The following is a 15,162-nucleotide window of genomic DNA, read 5'->3' on the forward strand; positions in this document are numbered from 1 at the left end:
TGATGGACACCTTAGAAGCGCCAGGGCTGGGAGTTAGAATGAGAGAGTGGATTGGAAAGTTATATAGATGGCCCTCAGCAGGTATTATGGTTAATGGAGAAAGGTCTGAGTTTTTCGAGATGTCAAATGGAACAAGACATGGATGTCCATTGTCCCCATTGTTGTATGTTTTATCATTGGAGCCATTGCTATCTACAGTAAGGAAGAATATAGATCTAAAGGGAATATGGATAGGAGATAGAGAACATAAGGTGGCGGCCTACGCGGATGACCTGATGTTCTATGTGGGAAATCCTTGGATAACTTTTCCAAATTTAATGAGGTTAATGAAGGAATATGGGGAGTTATCAAATTTAAAAATTAACCCGACAAAAACTGAGATCCTAAATATAAATCTTACAAACAGTGAAAAAGAAAAAATACAAGAAGAATTTCCCTTCGTATGGAGACAAAAAGAATTTAAGTATCTAGGGGTAAAACTTTCTGCTTCATATAAGAATTTGTATAAACTAAATTATATTTCACTATTAAATGAGATTAAAGAGGAATTAAAGAGATTAGGGGGAGGAAACCAGTCTTGGATAGGACGCATAAATCTGATAAAAATGGTAATTGTGCCCAAAGTCTTATATAAATTCCAAATGGTTCCAATCAAACTTCCAGAGGTATATTTTAAAGAACTTAAAAAAATGATAATAAGATATATATGGAGGAACAAAAAACCTAGAATATGTTATGAAACGTTGAGTAGAAATGAAGAGAGGGGTGGTTTGGGAGTACCAGACTTTAAGAGATATTATAAATCTGTAATATTGGCAAGAATTTTTGATTGGATGCACAATCCAGGGAAAAGCTGGGCCAAAATTTAAAATACACTGAGTGGAACGTATCTAAGTAGGATAATATGGGTGCCTGCACAATATAGGGGATTAGATGTTAACACAAGCTTGTACACGTTAAATGTTTTAAGAGTTTGGGAAATATTGCACAGACAGAAGGGGTGGGTTTTTAATTCACTGTTAATGCCACTAAGGAATACAGAGTTTTTTGCCCCAGGTAGGGAGGGTATAACAGGAAAATGGATTATAAAGGAGGATGCGCAATTGAGAGATATAATGGTGGGGAAGGAATTGGGATCATATAAAGAGCTGGAAAAGAAGAAAGGAGACGTTTTCAATAGGATGGATGAGTGGCGATATCACCAATTGAAGCACTTTATTGGGAGACTCCCGAAGCCTTTGAGAACTAGAAAGGACTGGAATCCATTTGAAAAATTGGAATCACGGGGAGATGGGAAACATGGAATTACTAAAATATATAAGATTTTCACTGATTTAGACACCAGCACGATGCCAATGTATATAGGGAAATGGGAAAGACATTTGGGGATGGAAATAGATGAGGGGAAGCAGAAGAAAATATATAAATTAATTCACGAAAATATTAGCATGCGAGAGGTGGAAATAAATTATAAGTTTTTGATAAGATGGCACATTACACTACAAATTGAACATAAAATGAATGGGGAGATTTCACCATTGTGTTGGAGAGGTTGTGGAAAGATAGGCACGTTGTATCATATATGGTGGGAGTGCTCAAAAATACAAACATTTTGGAAGAAAATAGTTCACTTAGTAGGGAAGATTACTGAAATCAATATTAGATTAGATCCAGAGGTTTGTCTTTTCCACGATACAGAGTTGTCAGTGAAATTATATAAGGATTCGGGGGTATGGTATTTTTTGAGTGCAGCGAAGAGTCTGATACCCAGGTTCTGGCGAAAAAAGGAAGTGCCAACAGAAGAGGATTGGGTAGTTAGAGTAAATCAGATTTGTGAGATGGAGAAACTTTATTATATGCATGTAGACAAGATGTGGTCATTTTATGCAAAATGGAAAAAATGGGAAGATCATAAAGGGAAGGTGAAATATATTAAGATGTAATATGCTATTAGATATACTTTGATTGCTTTCCATAGTGAGGAGTTAGGAAAACGCATAGTGGTTGGGACGGGGGGGGAGGGGGCAGGAGGGTGGGAGATGAATGTTGATGGGAAGTGGGGGGGAATAAAGATATTTTAGGGAGATAATCATTGTAGTAGAATGATATTGTTTCGTTTTCTTTTTTTTTTAATTGGAGAAAATGATTGTAAAATGTATTTTGTTGAAAATCAATAAATATTAATAATAAAAAAAAAATGTTGAATTCTCGTTTACAGCCCAAAAAAAAGAAAGGAAAAAAAAAACAATACTTTACTGGTAGCTGTGACTGTGCGCGGCGTCAGACCCCACCCTTCTCACCAACTCGTGACTGAAGGACCAGCCGATCTTGCACCGCGCTGTCACTTGCGCAACAATACTACTCTCAGCTGTGCCCTGCACAAAGATTTTCCAGCTCACGGGACCACAATCTATGTGCCAGCAGCCTGAGAGCGATTGTTACTGGGTCAGGTTAATTACACAATTAACCCTTCACACTGCCACCACCACCTTTTTACAGAGAAGGAGGAAACTCACAATTCTTAGCAGTAACACTATGATATTAGTATAAGCGTCTGTAATACACACTGTCACCACAGACAGATGTATTCAGAGGATTATTACATACAGTAGCATTCTTCAGAGACAGGGATTCTTTAGTTTGCATTAAAAGCTTTAGAGATAGTTCAACACTTTTCAGAAAACAGGATTTATTACTAAAAAGGTCAAAATGGTACAGTTAAAATACCGTATTTGCCGGCGTATAAGACGACTTTTTGACCCTTGAAAATCTTCTCAAAAGTCGGGGGTCGTCTTATACGCCGGTACACATGTTTAGGGGGGCTGCGGCATTAAGTACAGGGGCTGATGTCTCTTACCTGGATCCAGTCCCACGACGATCCGGTCCAGGAAGCGCGGCGTCTCCTTCAGTTCGGCCACTGGATGTTCGTGCGGCTGCTCGGCTCCGCCTCCTCACCGGTGATTGGCCGCCAGAACTGTAGCTCAGGAAAGGCACACAGGCGGCCAATCACCGACAAGGGGGCGGAGCCGAGCGGCCCCGCGAAAATTGAGTGCCGGAGCAGCAGGTAAGTGTTCTGTGTAGAGGTGCTGCTGCAACCACATATGCTGGCTGCAGCAGCACCATACGAGAACAGGGTCAGCAAGTCTCAGTGGGAGGAATAGTGCCCCATCATTGGTGTCACTGATACCAATGATGGGGCACTATTCCTCCCACTGACACCAACGATGGGGCACTATTCCTCCCCCCCACTGACACCAATGATGGGGCACTATTCCCCCCCCCCACTGACACCAACGATGGGGCACTATTCCACCCCCCACTGACACCAATGATGGGGCACTATTCCACCCCTCACTGACACCAATGATGGGACACCATTCCTCCCATTGACATCAATGATGGGGCACTATTCCTCCCACTGACACCAATGATGGGGCACCATTCCTGCCACTGATACCAATGATGGGGCACCATTCCTGCCACTGATACCAATGATGGGGCACCTATTCCCCCCACTGATACCAATGATGGGGCACTATTCCTCCCACTGATACCAATGATGGGGCACTATTCCTGCCACTGATACCAATGATGGGGCACTATTCCTCCCACTGACACCAATGATGGGGCACTGTTCCTCCCACTGACACCAATGATGGAGCACTATTCCTCCACTGATACCAATGATAGGGCACTATTCCTGCCACTAATACCAATGATGGGGCACTATTCCTCCCACTGACATCAATGATGGGGCACTATTCCTCCCACTGGTGTGCATTGGAAGAGGGGTAGTCTTATACGGCGAGTATAGCCCAAACACTACATTTTAGCAGGAAAAGTAGGGGGGTCGTCTTATACGCCCAGTCGTCTTATACGCCGGCAAATACGGTATTTACAGAAAAAGATGTAAAAAAGATATAAAGAGAGCAATAAAACAACAGAGAAATAAAAGAGAGAAGTTCAGAAGGCAGAATACTTGCAAAAGTCCTTGGTTTGAGCAGAGTCCAATCGTCCAAACAAAAGGGTGCTTTGGCTCTCAAGTCTCTTAGGTGGTTCCTGATCGATGTTAAAGGACAGCTAGTTTTCTCCAGGCTGTCAGTCTTTTTCTATCATCTCAAAGGGGTGTCTCCTGAGAACAAATGACCAGTCGTCCAGTTTGGGGATGGGTGTTAGGCGGTAACCAAGGTTATGACCAAATCCCTTACAATTTCATACTAAGGTCAATAACCTTCAATAGGTACAGGTAGCATCCTAGCAACTGGCAGATTAATATTTAGAATTATATTCTAAATGTACAGGTACCAAACTTAGCATATCTTTGCCACTCCAGATAAAAGAGACTGCTTTATTTTCTTTTGTAGGTACTGATGTAGTCATGCAAGGTCTCGTTTGACTCATATTAAAAATGACCTATCCGAATATGTACTTCATATTAATGTGTACAGTTCCTGCTGAAGTGTATGAATTTGTATGAAAAATGACTCATGTGGAATGTACGTTTTATGGAATGCTTTAGCCCTAATGGCCTAACAGGTCATAACTGACCTGTTTTACGATCAGGCAGAGGAAAGTGTTTTTTCAAAGAAGATCCCCTGGGACCAGACTAATTAGTGGTTTACAGCCGTGGAGCTCATGTAGCTGTGTTTATTTAGGATAAGAGGCACTTTTGAACTCTGTTCACTTACAGCCTCACATTTCATTCAAAAGGGAGGACAGGAGAGACAACATGGCCACGACTTAACAAGATGGCTGTCAGTGTCCATGTCTCTATTTCGCACTATCGTCACAGTAGCAACAGCAAAGTATTGAAGCCAGAGCATGACCGCTAGAAAACCTACATTTCCAAAAGGAGAGGTCAGCTGTGGCATCCCCCTTAATTTTCTCATGACATGTGTACTATAAGCACACAAAAGGGGGTGTATCACATTTGCACTAGGTTTACAAGTTTTGTGAATGAAGGCAGATTTCAGTTGGCTTTGTGGTGTCCAAGACCTTGTATTTGCAGTGCAATCAGAACCCTCCTACTGGTCTTTTGTGGAAGGGAAACCAAGATTGTACAAGAGAAACTATAGCTCTATAAACCCCAGTGGCAGGATACTGTATGAGATTATTCAAATCCATTATCTGTCAGGAGGATCTCCACGGATCCGATGAGGCACAGGCCTGTGGGAAAGTATAAATAAAATGGAACTGTATAACCTATGCCCTCTTCCCAATGTTTGCTATCCAATAGGAATCCTGATTGCCTTCTCTGACTGGATTAGCTTTCAATGAAACTCATATTGAGTCTTTTGGAGGCTACCATGGCTGGCTTCTTATGAAAACACTAGTAGCTTCATTACTTTCTTAGCAACTGACCTGGAACAGTATAGTATACAGAGCAGGTGTTCTGACTTCACTCTGAACTTTTTATTCCATGTGCTTGTTCCAGGTCAGAAAGCATAGATAGGCAATTAGTATTCCTACAAGGAGGCGAGCAATAGCAGCCCACATATTTCAGTACTAAAGAAAGAACAAATCCATATGTTGGTTAATCTTTTTCAAACATGTCAGCAAGTAATGACAAAAAAATCAGGTGAATGATTAGTAGGCACAAATCTTGCATCTGTTTGACTTTGAACCATGACTTTGGGCCCTGTATAAACAGATCTTTGCCTCTTGATCTCCCCTTAGAATGCTATCTTCCCTTAGAATGCAAGCTCTGTTTACAGACAATATTGAAGGTAAAGGCGGTCCATTTCTGATGTACAACCTCAATTCCAAAAAAAGTTGGGATGCTATGTAAAATCTACATAAAAACAGAATGCAATGATTTGTAAATCTCATAAACCCAAATTTTATTTAGAGTAGAACATAGAAAACTTACAGTATCAAATGTTTAAACTGAAAAATTACCATTTTAAGAACAAAATAAGGTAATTTTGAAATTGATGTCAGTAACATGGGACAGGGCCATGTCCACCACAATGTAGTATCCCCTCTTCCTTTAATAATACTCCATATACGTCTGAGAACTAAGGAGACCAGTTGCTTGAGTTTTGAAGTAGGAATGTTGTCCAATCCTTGCCTGATATAGGATTCTAACCTACAATTAGGTCCATATTTATTTGGACACAGGCACACTTTTAGTTTTTTTGTCAGGAATTTACCAAAACATAATCAAGTTTTAGTTATATAATTAATATGGGCTGAACATGTACACTCTCAGGTTTAATTTTGAGGGTATATACATCCAAATTGGAGGAAGGGTTTAGGAATTACAGCCCTTAAAAGTAGCCATCCCCCCTTTTTCAAGGGACCAAAAGTAATTGGACAATTGAATCAAAAGCTGTTTCATGGCCAGGCATGGGCTACGCCATTATTTGTTCATCAATTAAGCAGGTAAAAGGTCAGGAGTTGATTCTAAGCATGGCATTTGGAATCTGTTGCTGTGAACCTACATCATGCATTCAAAGGAGCTGTCGATGCAAGTGAAACAGGCCATCGTAAGACTTCAAAAATTAAACAAATCCATCAGAGAGATATCAGCAACATTGGGAGTGGCCAAATCAACAGTTTGGTAAATTATGAGGAAAGAAGAACGCACTGGTGAGCTCAGCATCATAAAAAGCATGGACGTCCACGGAAGAAAACAGTAGTGGATGATCCAGGATCCTCTTTATGGTAAAGAAAATCCCATTCACAACATCCAGACATGTGAAGGACGCTTCCCAGGAGGTGGGCGTATCATTGTCAAAGTTTACAAGCAAGAGAAGACTTCACAAGAGCAAATACAGTGTTTTGCACGCTGTGGTGAACCCTTTCATAAGCCTTAAGAACAGAAAAGCCAGATTAGACTTTGCCAAAAAAAATCTAAAAAAGCCAGACCAGTTCTTTGGATGGATGAAACTAAGATTAATCTGTACCAGAATGATGGGAAGAAAAAAGTGTGTGGAGAAGGCTTAGAACAGCTCATGATCCGAAGCACACAACGTCATCTGTAAAACATGGTGGAGGCAGTGTGATGGCATGGGCAAGCATGGCTTCCATTGGCACTGGGTCATTGGTGTTTATTGATGAGGTGACAGAAGACAGAAGCAGCTGGATTAATTCTGCAGTGTTTAGAGTTATACTGTCAGCCCAGATTCAGCCAAATGCAGCAAAGTTGATTGGACGGCGCTTTACAGTACAGATGGATAATGATCCAAAACACACTGCAAAAGCAACCCAGGAGCTTTTGGAGGAAAGAAAGTGGAATATTTTGCAATGGCCGAATCAGTCACCTGATCTCAACCCAACTGTGTATGCATTTCACTTGCTGAAGGCAAAACTAAAGGCAGAAAGACCCACAAACAAAGAACAACTGAAGACCGCAGTTAGAGCCTGGCAAAGCATCAGAAAGGAGGAAACCAGTTTTTGGTAATGTCCATGGGTTCCAGACTTCAGTCAGTCATTGCCAGTAAAGCATTCTCAACAAAATATTAAAAATTAACATTTTATTTATGATTATATTCATTTGTCCAATTACTTTTGGTCCCTAGAAAAATTGGGGATGGCTACTCTTAAGAGCTGTAATTCCTAAACCCTTCCTCCAATTTGGATGTACATATCCTCAAATTAAACCCGAGAGTGTGGACTTTCAGTCCATATCCATTATATAACTATAGCTTGAATATGTCTTGGTAAATACCTGGAAAAAAACTAAAATTGTGCATGTGTCCAAATATATATGGTCCTAACTATATATCACGTTGTATGTTCATATCAAAAATCATTTTACCAGAACTGTTGTTAGAAAATGTTTCACTGCTTGTGTCTTAGACTGGATTTACAATGTTGAGGTGCGTTAACAAGTGTTATACTGTGCATAAGGTGCATGTCATTTTCTTTGTAACAGCTCACCACAACACATGATAGTGTGTTACAGCAGCACAGCAATATGAACCTGCCCTTATGCCATCTGTTTGTTTATATTGCTCTGCTATTCTTATCATGTTAACGTAGTGTGGCTATGCATTTGTCTGCACTATGGCTGCTGTGGTAAGTGTAGACCGCATTACATATATGCATTTTTGTGGTCCCAGTCAGAGAATACACTAAAAATAGGTCTCAGAGTATCTATTGTGTAGTTTGCATGCAGGATTTGTGTGTATTCATAGAGATGTGTTTACGCTTTCAAAGTTGTTAACTTCATCACATTTTCTAACAGCCATGGTCATTATGAAGGGTGTAGGAAACAAACACACTGGATTCCAGTCAAGGATTACTGTCATCTTATATTAATCAACAAGGCAGTTTTGTTCCAAAATGGTTTTATTTGAAAATGTGCTTTACCACTTACTGCCAAGGACCAGATAAAGACAAACTGCTTCACTGAAGGTGTTTCATCCAACCTCAAAACAGACTCTCTTAACCCCTCCCCCCCCCATTTTAACCGCTGCATGTCCTTAGACCGTTTATAAATGGCCTGGGGTTGAATCAGTTATACCAGAATCATGGCTGTAGCTATAGTCATGATCCTGATATTATTATTTTCAGCCAGCGATTATCTTTTAGGTAAAAATAATCTGAGCGGTTATACAGCCTCTGGATCCCTTCTCCTGCCTCCTTTATTAGACTGTCCTGTCCCATTGGGGAGCCCGGTAAGGATGCGACCAGTGGCATTGGTTTCCCCAGACATAGAGGAACTGATGTTGTTCCTTCCACTGTGTGACGGCAGAAACTGGAAGCAACAAGGATTTTGTCACTTCCGGTTTCAGCTGATGTGAGCAAGTCATTACCAATCCGATGCTTTGGAGGCCAGAGGAGAGATATGGGGTCTATAGATGCCAGATCTCTCCATAAAAAGGACCTGCCATGGTCCATGCTATCACAAGGCATGCTGTTCATCCCTTGTGATAGCAATAAAGTTAATTTAAAAAAATGTAAGGTACAGTATAACAAAAATAAAAATTTACAGCATCCCCGTTCCTCTGTGCTCACTCGCAAAGGCGAACACACACGTAGGTCCTGCACACATATGTAACTGTGATCGCACCACACATATGAGGCATCACAGTGAACATCAGAGCAAGAACAGTAATTCCAGTGCCTTACTTCCTGTGTAACTCTAAACTTGTAACCTGTAAAGGATTTTAAAGTGTCACATAGAGATTTTTAGGTACTGTAGATTGGCCCCATTCCATGAGCATATGCAATTTTCAAGCATGACATGTTAGGTATCTATATACTCGGTGAATGATCATCTTCTATGTTCTACCAAATAATTGGGTATTATATTGTGTTTGTGTTAACTAAAGCTCATTAAAGTGTACTCTTTCTTGAAAATTTGCGTTTGATAAACCTCTGCGCAAATATTGTGCAACATAAAAAAATTGCACACATTTACAAGCATTCTATTTTCCAGGGTCTCTGATTAAAAATATAAAATGTCTGGGGGGGGGTTATAAGCAGTTTTCTCTAGCAAACCTTTAAAGTGTCACATGCTTACTTGCCTCAGTTGCAATATATATAAATTCCTAAATCCCATGGCTCCATCCACCCTATGATGAAAATCTCATTTTTAAATTACATGGTGGCTTTGGTGGTTGTCTTTCTCTTCCTGATTTTCTGGACTGGTGCATCAATGACATTTATGCCTCCTGCTTACATAATATTTACTATGCATGTGTGACATCTGGCACAAACAGATCCATGAATGTAGGGATGCACCGGAATTTCCATGGCCGAAAACGTTTTGGCTGAAAACACCCCTTTCGGCCATTGGCCGAAATTAAAAAAACAGCACCGATACAGGTGCCGAAAAAACCCCGCCGTCGCCCCTTGCCGCTGCCCACCTGCCGCTGCCAGCCGCCGCTTGGTAGTTCTCAGCCTTACCTGAGAAACCATCGACTGATCCCGGCGCTGGGCATAGAGATGAGTGAAGGAAAGATGGCCTCCACTGATCTCTGTCTTTGGAGGACCAGAGCGATATCGCTTCCAGCTCCGGCCATTTTTTTTTTCAAAGCACTAGATCAATGCTTTTTTTTGATCCAATGCTGTACATTGCAGAGGAGAGATGTGGGGTCTTATTGACCCCATATCTCTTGATAAAGAGGACCTGTCACTGCTTATTTCTATCACAAGGGATGCATGCATTTCTTGTGATAAGAATAAACGTGATTAAACATTTTTTTAAAGGGACAGTGCAATAAAAAAAAATAAATCTAAAAAAAAAAGTTTAAAGTGCCCCAGCTCCCCCCCGTGCTCGCACGTAGTGGTGAACGCATGCTTAGGCCATGCCCACATATGTAAATGGTGTTCAAACCACACAAGTGAGGCATCGCCACGAACGTCAGAGCAAGAGCAATAATTCTCGCACTAGACCTCCTCTGTAACTACACTGCTAACCTGTAGACATTTTAAAGCATCACCCATGGAGATTTTTAAGTACCGCCGTTTCATGCCATTCCACGAGCGTGCGCAATTTTAAAGCATGACATGTTGGGTATCTATTTACTCGCCGTAACATCCTCTTTTAGATTTTACAAAAAATTTGGGGAATATTTTTTTTTTTTTTTAACCACTTGAGCTCCTGAGGATTTACCCCCCTTAATGACCAGGCCTCTTTTTGCTACTCGGCGCTGCACTAATTCAACTGATAATTGCGCGGTCATGCAATGCTGCACCCAAACGAAATTTACGTCCTTTTTTTCACACAAATAGAGCTTTCTTTCGGTGTAATTTGATCACCTCTGCGCTTTTTATTTTTCACGCTATAAACAAAAAAAGGCCAAAAATTTTGAAGAAAAACAATATTTTTTACTTTCAGCTATAAAAAATATATAGTAAACTCAAAGTTGGTTATAAATTTAGGCCAAAATGTATTCTGCTACATGTTTTTGGTAAAAAAAATCCCAATAAGTGTATATTGATTGCTTTGTGTGGAAGTTATAGCGTCTACAAACTATGGTATAAATACTGCAATTTACGCCATTTTTCTGCTATACAGCGCTGCGCTAGTTTAACGGACAATTGCGCGGTCATGCAATACGGTACATAAATGAAATTTACATCATTTTTTTTCCCCACAAATTGGGCTTTCTTTCGGTGGTATTTGATCGCCTGTGCGGTTTTTATTTTTTGCGCTATAAAAAAAAAGGCTGACAATTTTGAGGGGAAAAAAACAATATTTTGGACTTTTTGCTATAAAACATGTCCAGTAAAAAAAAAATGCAAAAATCTAATTTAGTCATAAATTTCTGCCAAAATGCATTCTGCGACATGTCTTTGCTAAAAAAAAATCCCAATGCGTGTAAATTAATTGGTTTACGTGAAAGTTATAGCGTTTACAAATGGCGGGAAAGATACTGGAATTTTTTATTTTTATTTATACTAATAATGGCGCCGATCAGCGACTTTTGGCGGCAATCAGCGACATATGGCGTTGACCAGCGACTTATGGCAGGACTGCGGGACTGCAGTGGACATTTTGACACTGGGGGGGGAACTGACTTGGGGTCACTGACATCCCCAGTGACACCAATACAGTGAAAAAAAAACACTGAAACTGTACTAATGTCACTGGGGAGGAAGGGGTTAACATTTTTAGAATTTGCAGTGTAAGGGGAGTGTTTTACTAGGGGGCAAGGGTGTGTACTGGATGGGGGGAGGGAGGGGGGAGCTGATCGAGGGAGAGAAACTCTGCAGCTTCTCACAAGCTGTCAGAGAACTGACACAGAACAGGGCTGTGTGTAAACAATGCAGCCCTGCTCTGTGTCAGCGATCACCGTCAATCGCGGGAAAACGGCCGGTAAAAACCGGCCGTGACCCGTCGGCTGACACCCGCGGGACAGGTAGGGCGGGCGCGCACCTCGCGCGCGCCCCCTACCTGTTTTGAAGACAGCCGTTTTAAAACGTGCTTTTGCCTACGAGTGCCGCCCTGCCACCGTTTATATGCGGTGGCTGGGCAGCAAGTGGTTAATCAAAGTGTATTCTTTTCAAAAAAATATATATTCATTTCGGTTTTGGTTTTCGGCCAAGTGCATTTTGAATTTACGTGTTCGGCACCAGAATTTTCATTTGGGGGCACCACTACATAAATGAGTTATCAAAATCTTGTTGTATTTTGATGGTTCATAGATTTTTATCTGCCACATTGCATATGGGGCATTACCACATCATCTGTGTTTTAAAAAAAAAAGGGTCGATGAATTGTTTCCTGACATCTTGTGAGATTTTGCGAAATCTTGCAAAATTTAGCAGGTTAGCTATGACAGCTCCCTGGAAGGCACTGGTGATGTAGCCTTACTTATGAGAAAGCTTGCACACTGGCTGCATCACCAGTGCAAAAGGTGATCCAGATAAGAAGAGAAATTGTACGTTTACTTTAAAATTCTGTTTTGAGTGTAACATGTTTATTGTTAACCATATAGAGCTGCCTGCAACTGCTTTTAATGTTTTTGGGGGAAACTGTCCTATATAATAAAATTAGATTTTCTCTATACTATAGAGTATATTGTGTGGGAAGATAAATAGAAGCATGCTAGTATTTTAAGAGTCCTATGAAAAATACAAATAAAATTACAAGTAGGTAATGTTTGAAAAAGTACTGATCATACTTGTTTTCATTTCATCTTTGTAGATACACAGTATATCAAGATGTGAAAGATGGTTCATTACAGGACTGACATAAATGCTGAGATGCATTTGTATATTTTTTTTCTAGGGAAATGTGGAAATTTGTTTATTGTAAAGCAAAGCCTGCTCACCATTGTGTTCATACCAAATACATTTTCATGTGCCATATGTCAGTGTCCTTTGTAGCTTCTCGTGACAACATAATGAAAATATGTTTTTCATTTTAGGCCACAAGAGCACAAAATGCAATAAATATGTAAATGTTCAGCATTGTGTGCTCTTAACTAGCTTTCATGTGTTGTTATAATTGAAATAAGAGATCTTTTTGTTTTATGTAGAGAGAGACCAGATTGCAAGTTGCAACAGGGACAGGACATTTGAAAAGGATACACCAAGGGTTACAACATTTAGTTCGTCACCAGATTCAAGGTAAATAAAATGACAGCATTGTATATTTATGCTTTTTCACAGTTCACCCCATACATGTATAACTTACATACACCTTTTTTCAGCCTAGCAGTACATTTATCTGTGTACAGTTATGATACATATATAAATAAACATTCTTTATCCCCCTTAAAAAAAATAGTAGCAACTGACTTTACTCATTCATACTGACCTTGCCCATTGCTAACCCTTCTTCCTTTGAAATGTTTAAAACATTTGGAACAGATTTTTAGGTAGTATTTAATTGTTAAGGATATAAATATACTATGCCAAAGTAAACAAAGGTTTCCACTTTCAAGCAAAGAAAGAACTGGGTGTCGTAAATTGGTAAGAAACCCTTACATAAGCCCACTGAACTGACTAGTCTCAGGTGGTACACAGTGAAGAAGCAAAGCGTTCCACATAAGTTGTACCTGTTTGCAGCCCTCTCCCCTTTCCAGAGCCTTTCAAAGTACACAGATCTGATGGTATTTCTCAGCTTCTTGGAGGCAGGGTGTAGGCATATGACATCACACACTGCACAGCACAGAGCAGAGTGTAATCTGGCACCTGAGTGGAGAGAATGAACACCCCCCTCTACACAGTCTCATAGGGAAACATGCACATTTGAGACATCTGTGGTTGTCAATCTCCTGCTGTGTGCTCAAGGGTAGAAGGGGGTTGGGAGGAAGGACGTCACCTTGGAATGGCTGTTGTCAGAGAAGAAGTGATGCATGCAGATTGCAGACAAAAGAGAGAGCAGCCAGGACGCACACTAGGTGATATAGATTGAGGCAAGTTCAATGAGGATATGCTTTGTTCATTTCAAAGGTTTACAACTACATTAATCTTTTAGTATAGTGAGCATAACCATGTATATTTTTAACCAGTTCCCAACCAACGCTATAGCTGAAGGACAGCTACTGTTGTCTAGTTCTGGGATGACGTCCATGGAAGTCATTCCAGAACACGCCCCACTTTGCGCCCCCAGCGGCACCGGTGATCGCTGTGTCCTATGGACACAGCTGATCACGTGATACGGTAACCGGCCAATCAAGGCGGCCTTCTACCACGAGATCAGCTGTGTCCAATGACACAGCGGATCACCAGGCAAATACAGTTGCCGGGTATTGTTGCACTTTCCTCATGCTTTCACAGCATAAAGAAAGTACTGCCGAGAACCGGCAACTGTCAGGGAAGGATCGGCACTGATCATCATTCTTTCATTCCCAGTGCTTCTCTTTATCACCTAATGTCTTATTCTCTTTTCCTAGTGCATGTACATACATGTCGCCTGTATTACTGTTTAAATATAGCAGTTCAATATGATCTTACTGTCTCTCATGGTCAAACTTTCAAAAAGCACCCTCTGGTGGCAATTACTTGTATTATTGCTCAGAAATGTATGGATCCTTCCTGCCCTTCACACCAAATTGCAGACTGCAGGAGAAAAGCTCATGATCGCCTCTAACCAAACAGCTAGCAAATGCAGTATTCCAGATTGCCTTGTGTTTGGGGACAGCATTTAAAACCTGACAAAAATCTTATCAGCAGGAACACACGCATCAAGTGAAACCTGATAAAAGTCTCAACCCTTGCTCTTCTATCCATTACATTACAAAGCTTGAGACTGGAATTGGGCTTGAAATGGCTTATTGCACACATTATAGTTGAAAATATCTACAGTGGATATAAAAAGTCTACACACCCCTGTTCAAATGTCAGGTTTCTGTGATGTAAAAAAAATTAGGCAAAGATAAATAATTTCAGAATTTTTTCCACCTTTAATGTTAACGGGGGGGGGGGGGGGGGGGGGCTAGACTTTTTATATCCACTGTATATAATGTATGTTGGTTAGCAAGTTTCAAAGCCTACCTGGAAATAATATATCTATTTTTGTTTTATTGCATGCGCATTGCACTATTTTACATGGAAACTGTATTGGTTCATTGGTTTGGGCTAACTTTTTTCAAGGCTTACAAAAATATATTCTGGTGTTTTAATTCCTTTTAATTATATGTATTAAGCATTTAGCAAATGTACAATACAGGGTGTATTTTTTATACTAATAGGAAAGACCAACACTGTCAATCAACATACTTTTTCATAGCCTGTTTGTTACTGATTTCCTGTGTC

The 15,162-nt window shown here is 40.4% G+C and overlaps 1 protein-coding gene across 1 annotated transcript in view; it reads left to right on the plus strand.

Moving 5' to 3' along the window:
* Positions 1-15,162, plus strand: part of LOC149460851 (uncharacterized) — a 122,317-nt gene that overhangs the window by 40,141 nt on the left and 67,014 nt on the right. The window contains exon 5 of the mRNA XM_089679192.1: positions 12,939-13,029. Within this exon, the coding sequence (XP_089535318.1) occupies positions 12,939-13,029 (91 nt within the window). The remainder of the gene's footprint in view (positions 1-12,938; positions 13,030-15,162) is intronic.

The sequence above is a fragment of the Staurois parvus genome, unplaced genomic scaffold, assembly GCF_062004578.1.
Source record: "Staurois parvus isolate SC_StPar_1 unplaced genomic scaffold, SC_StPar_1.0 ptg000220l, whole genome shotgun sequence".
NCBI lineage: Eukaryota > Metazoa > Chordata > Amphibia > Anura > Ranidae > Staurois > Staurois parvus.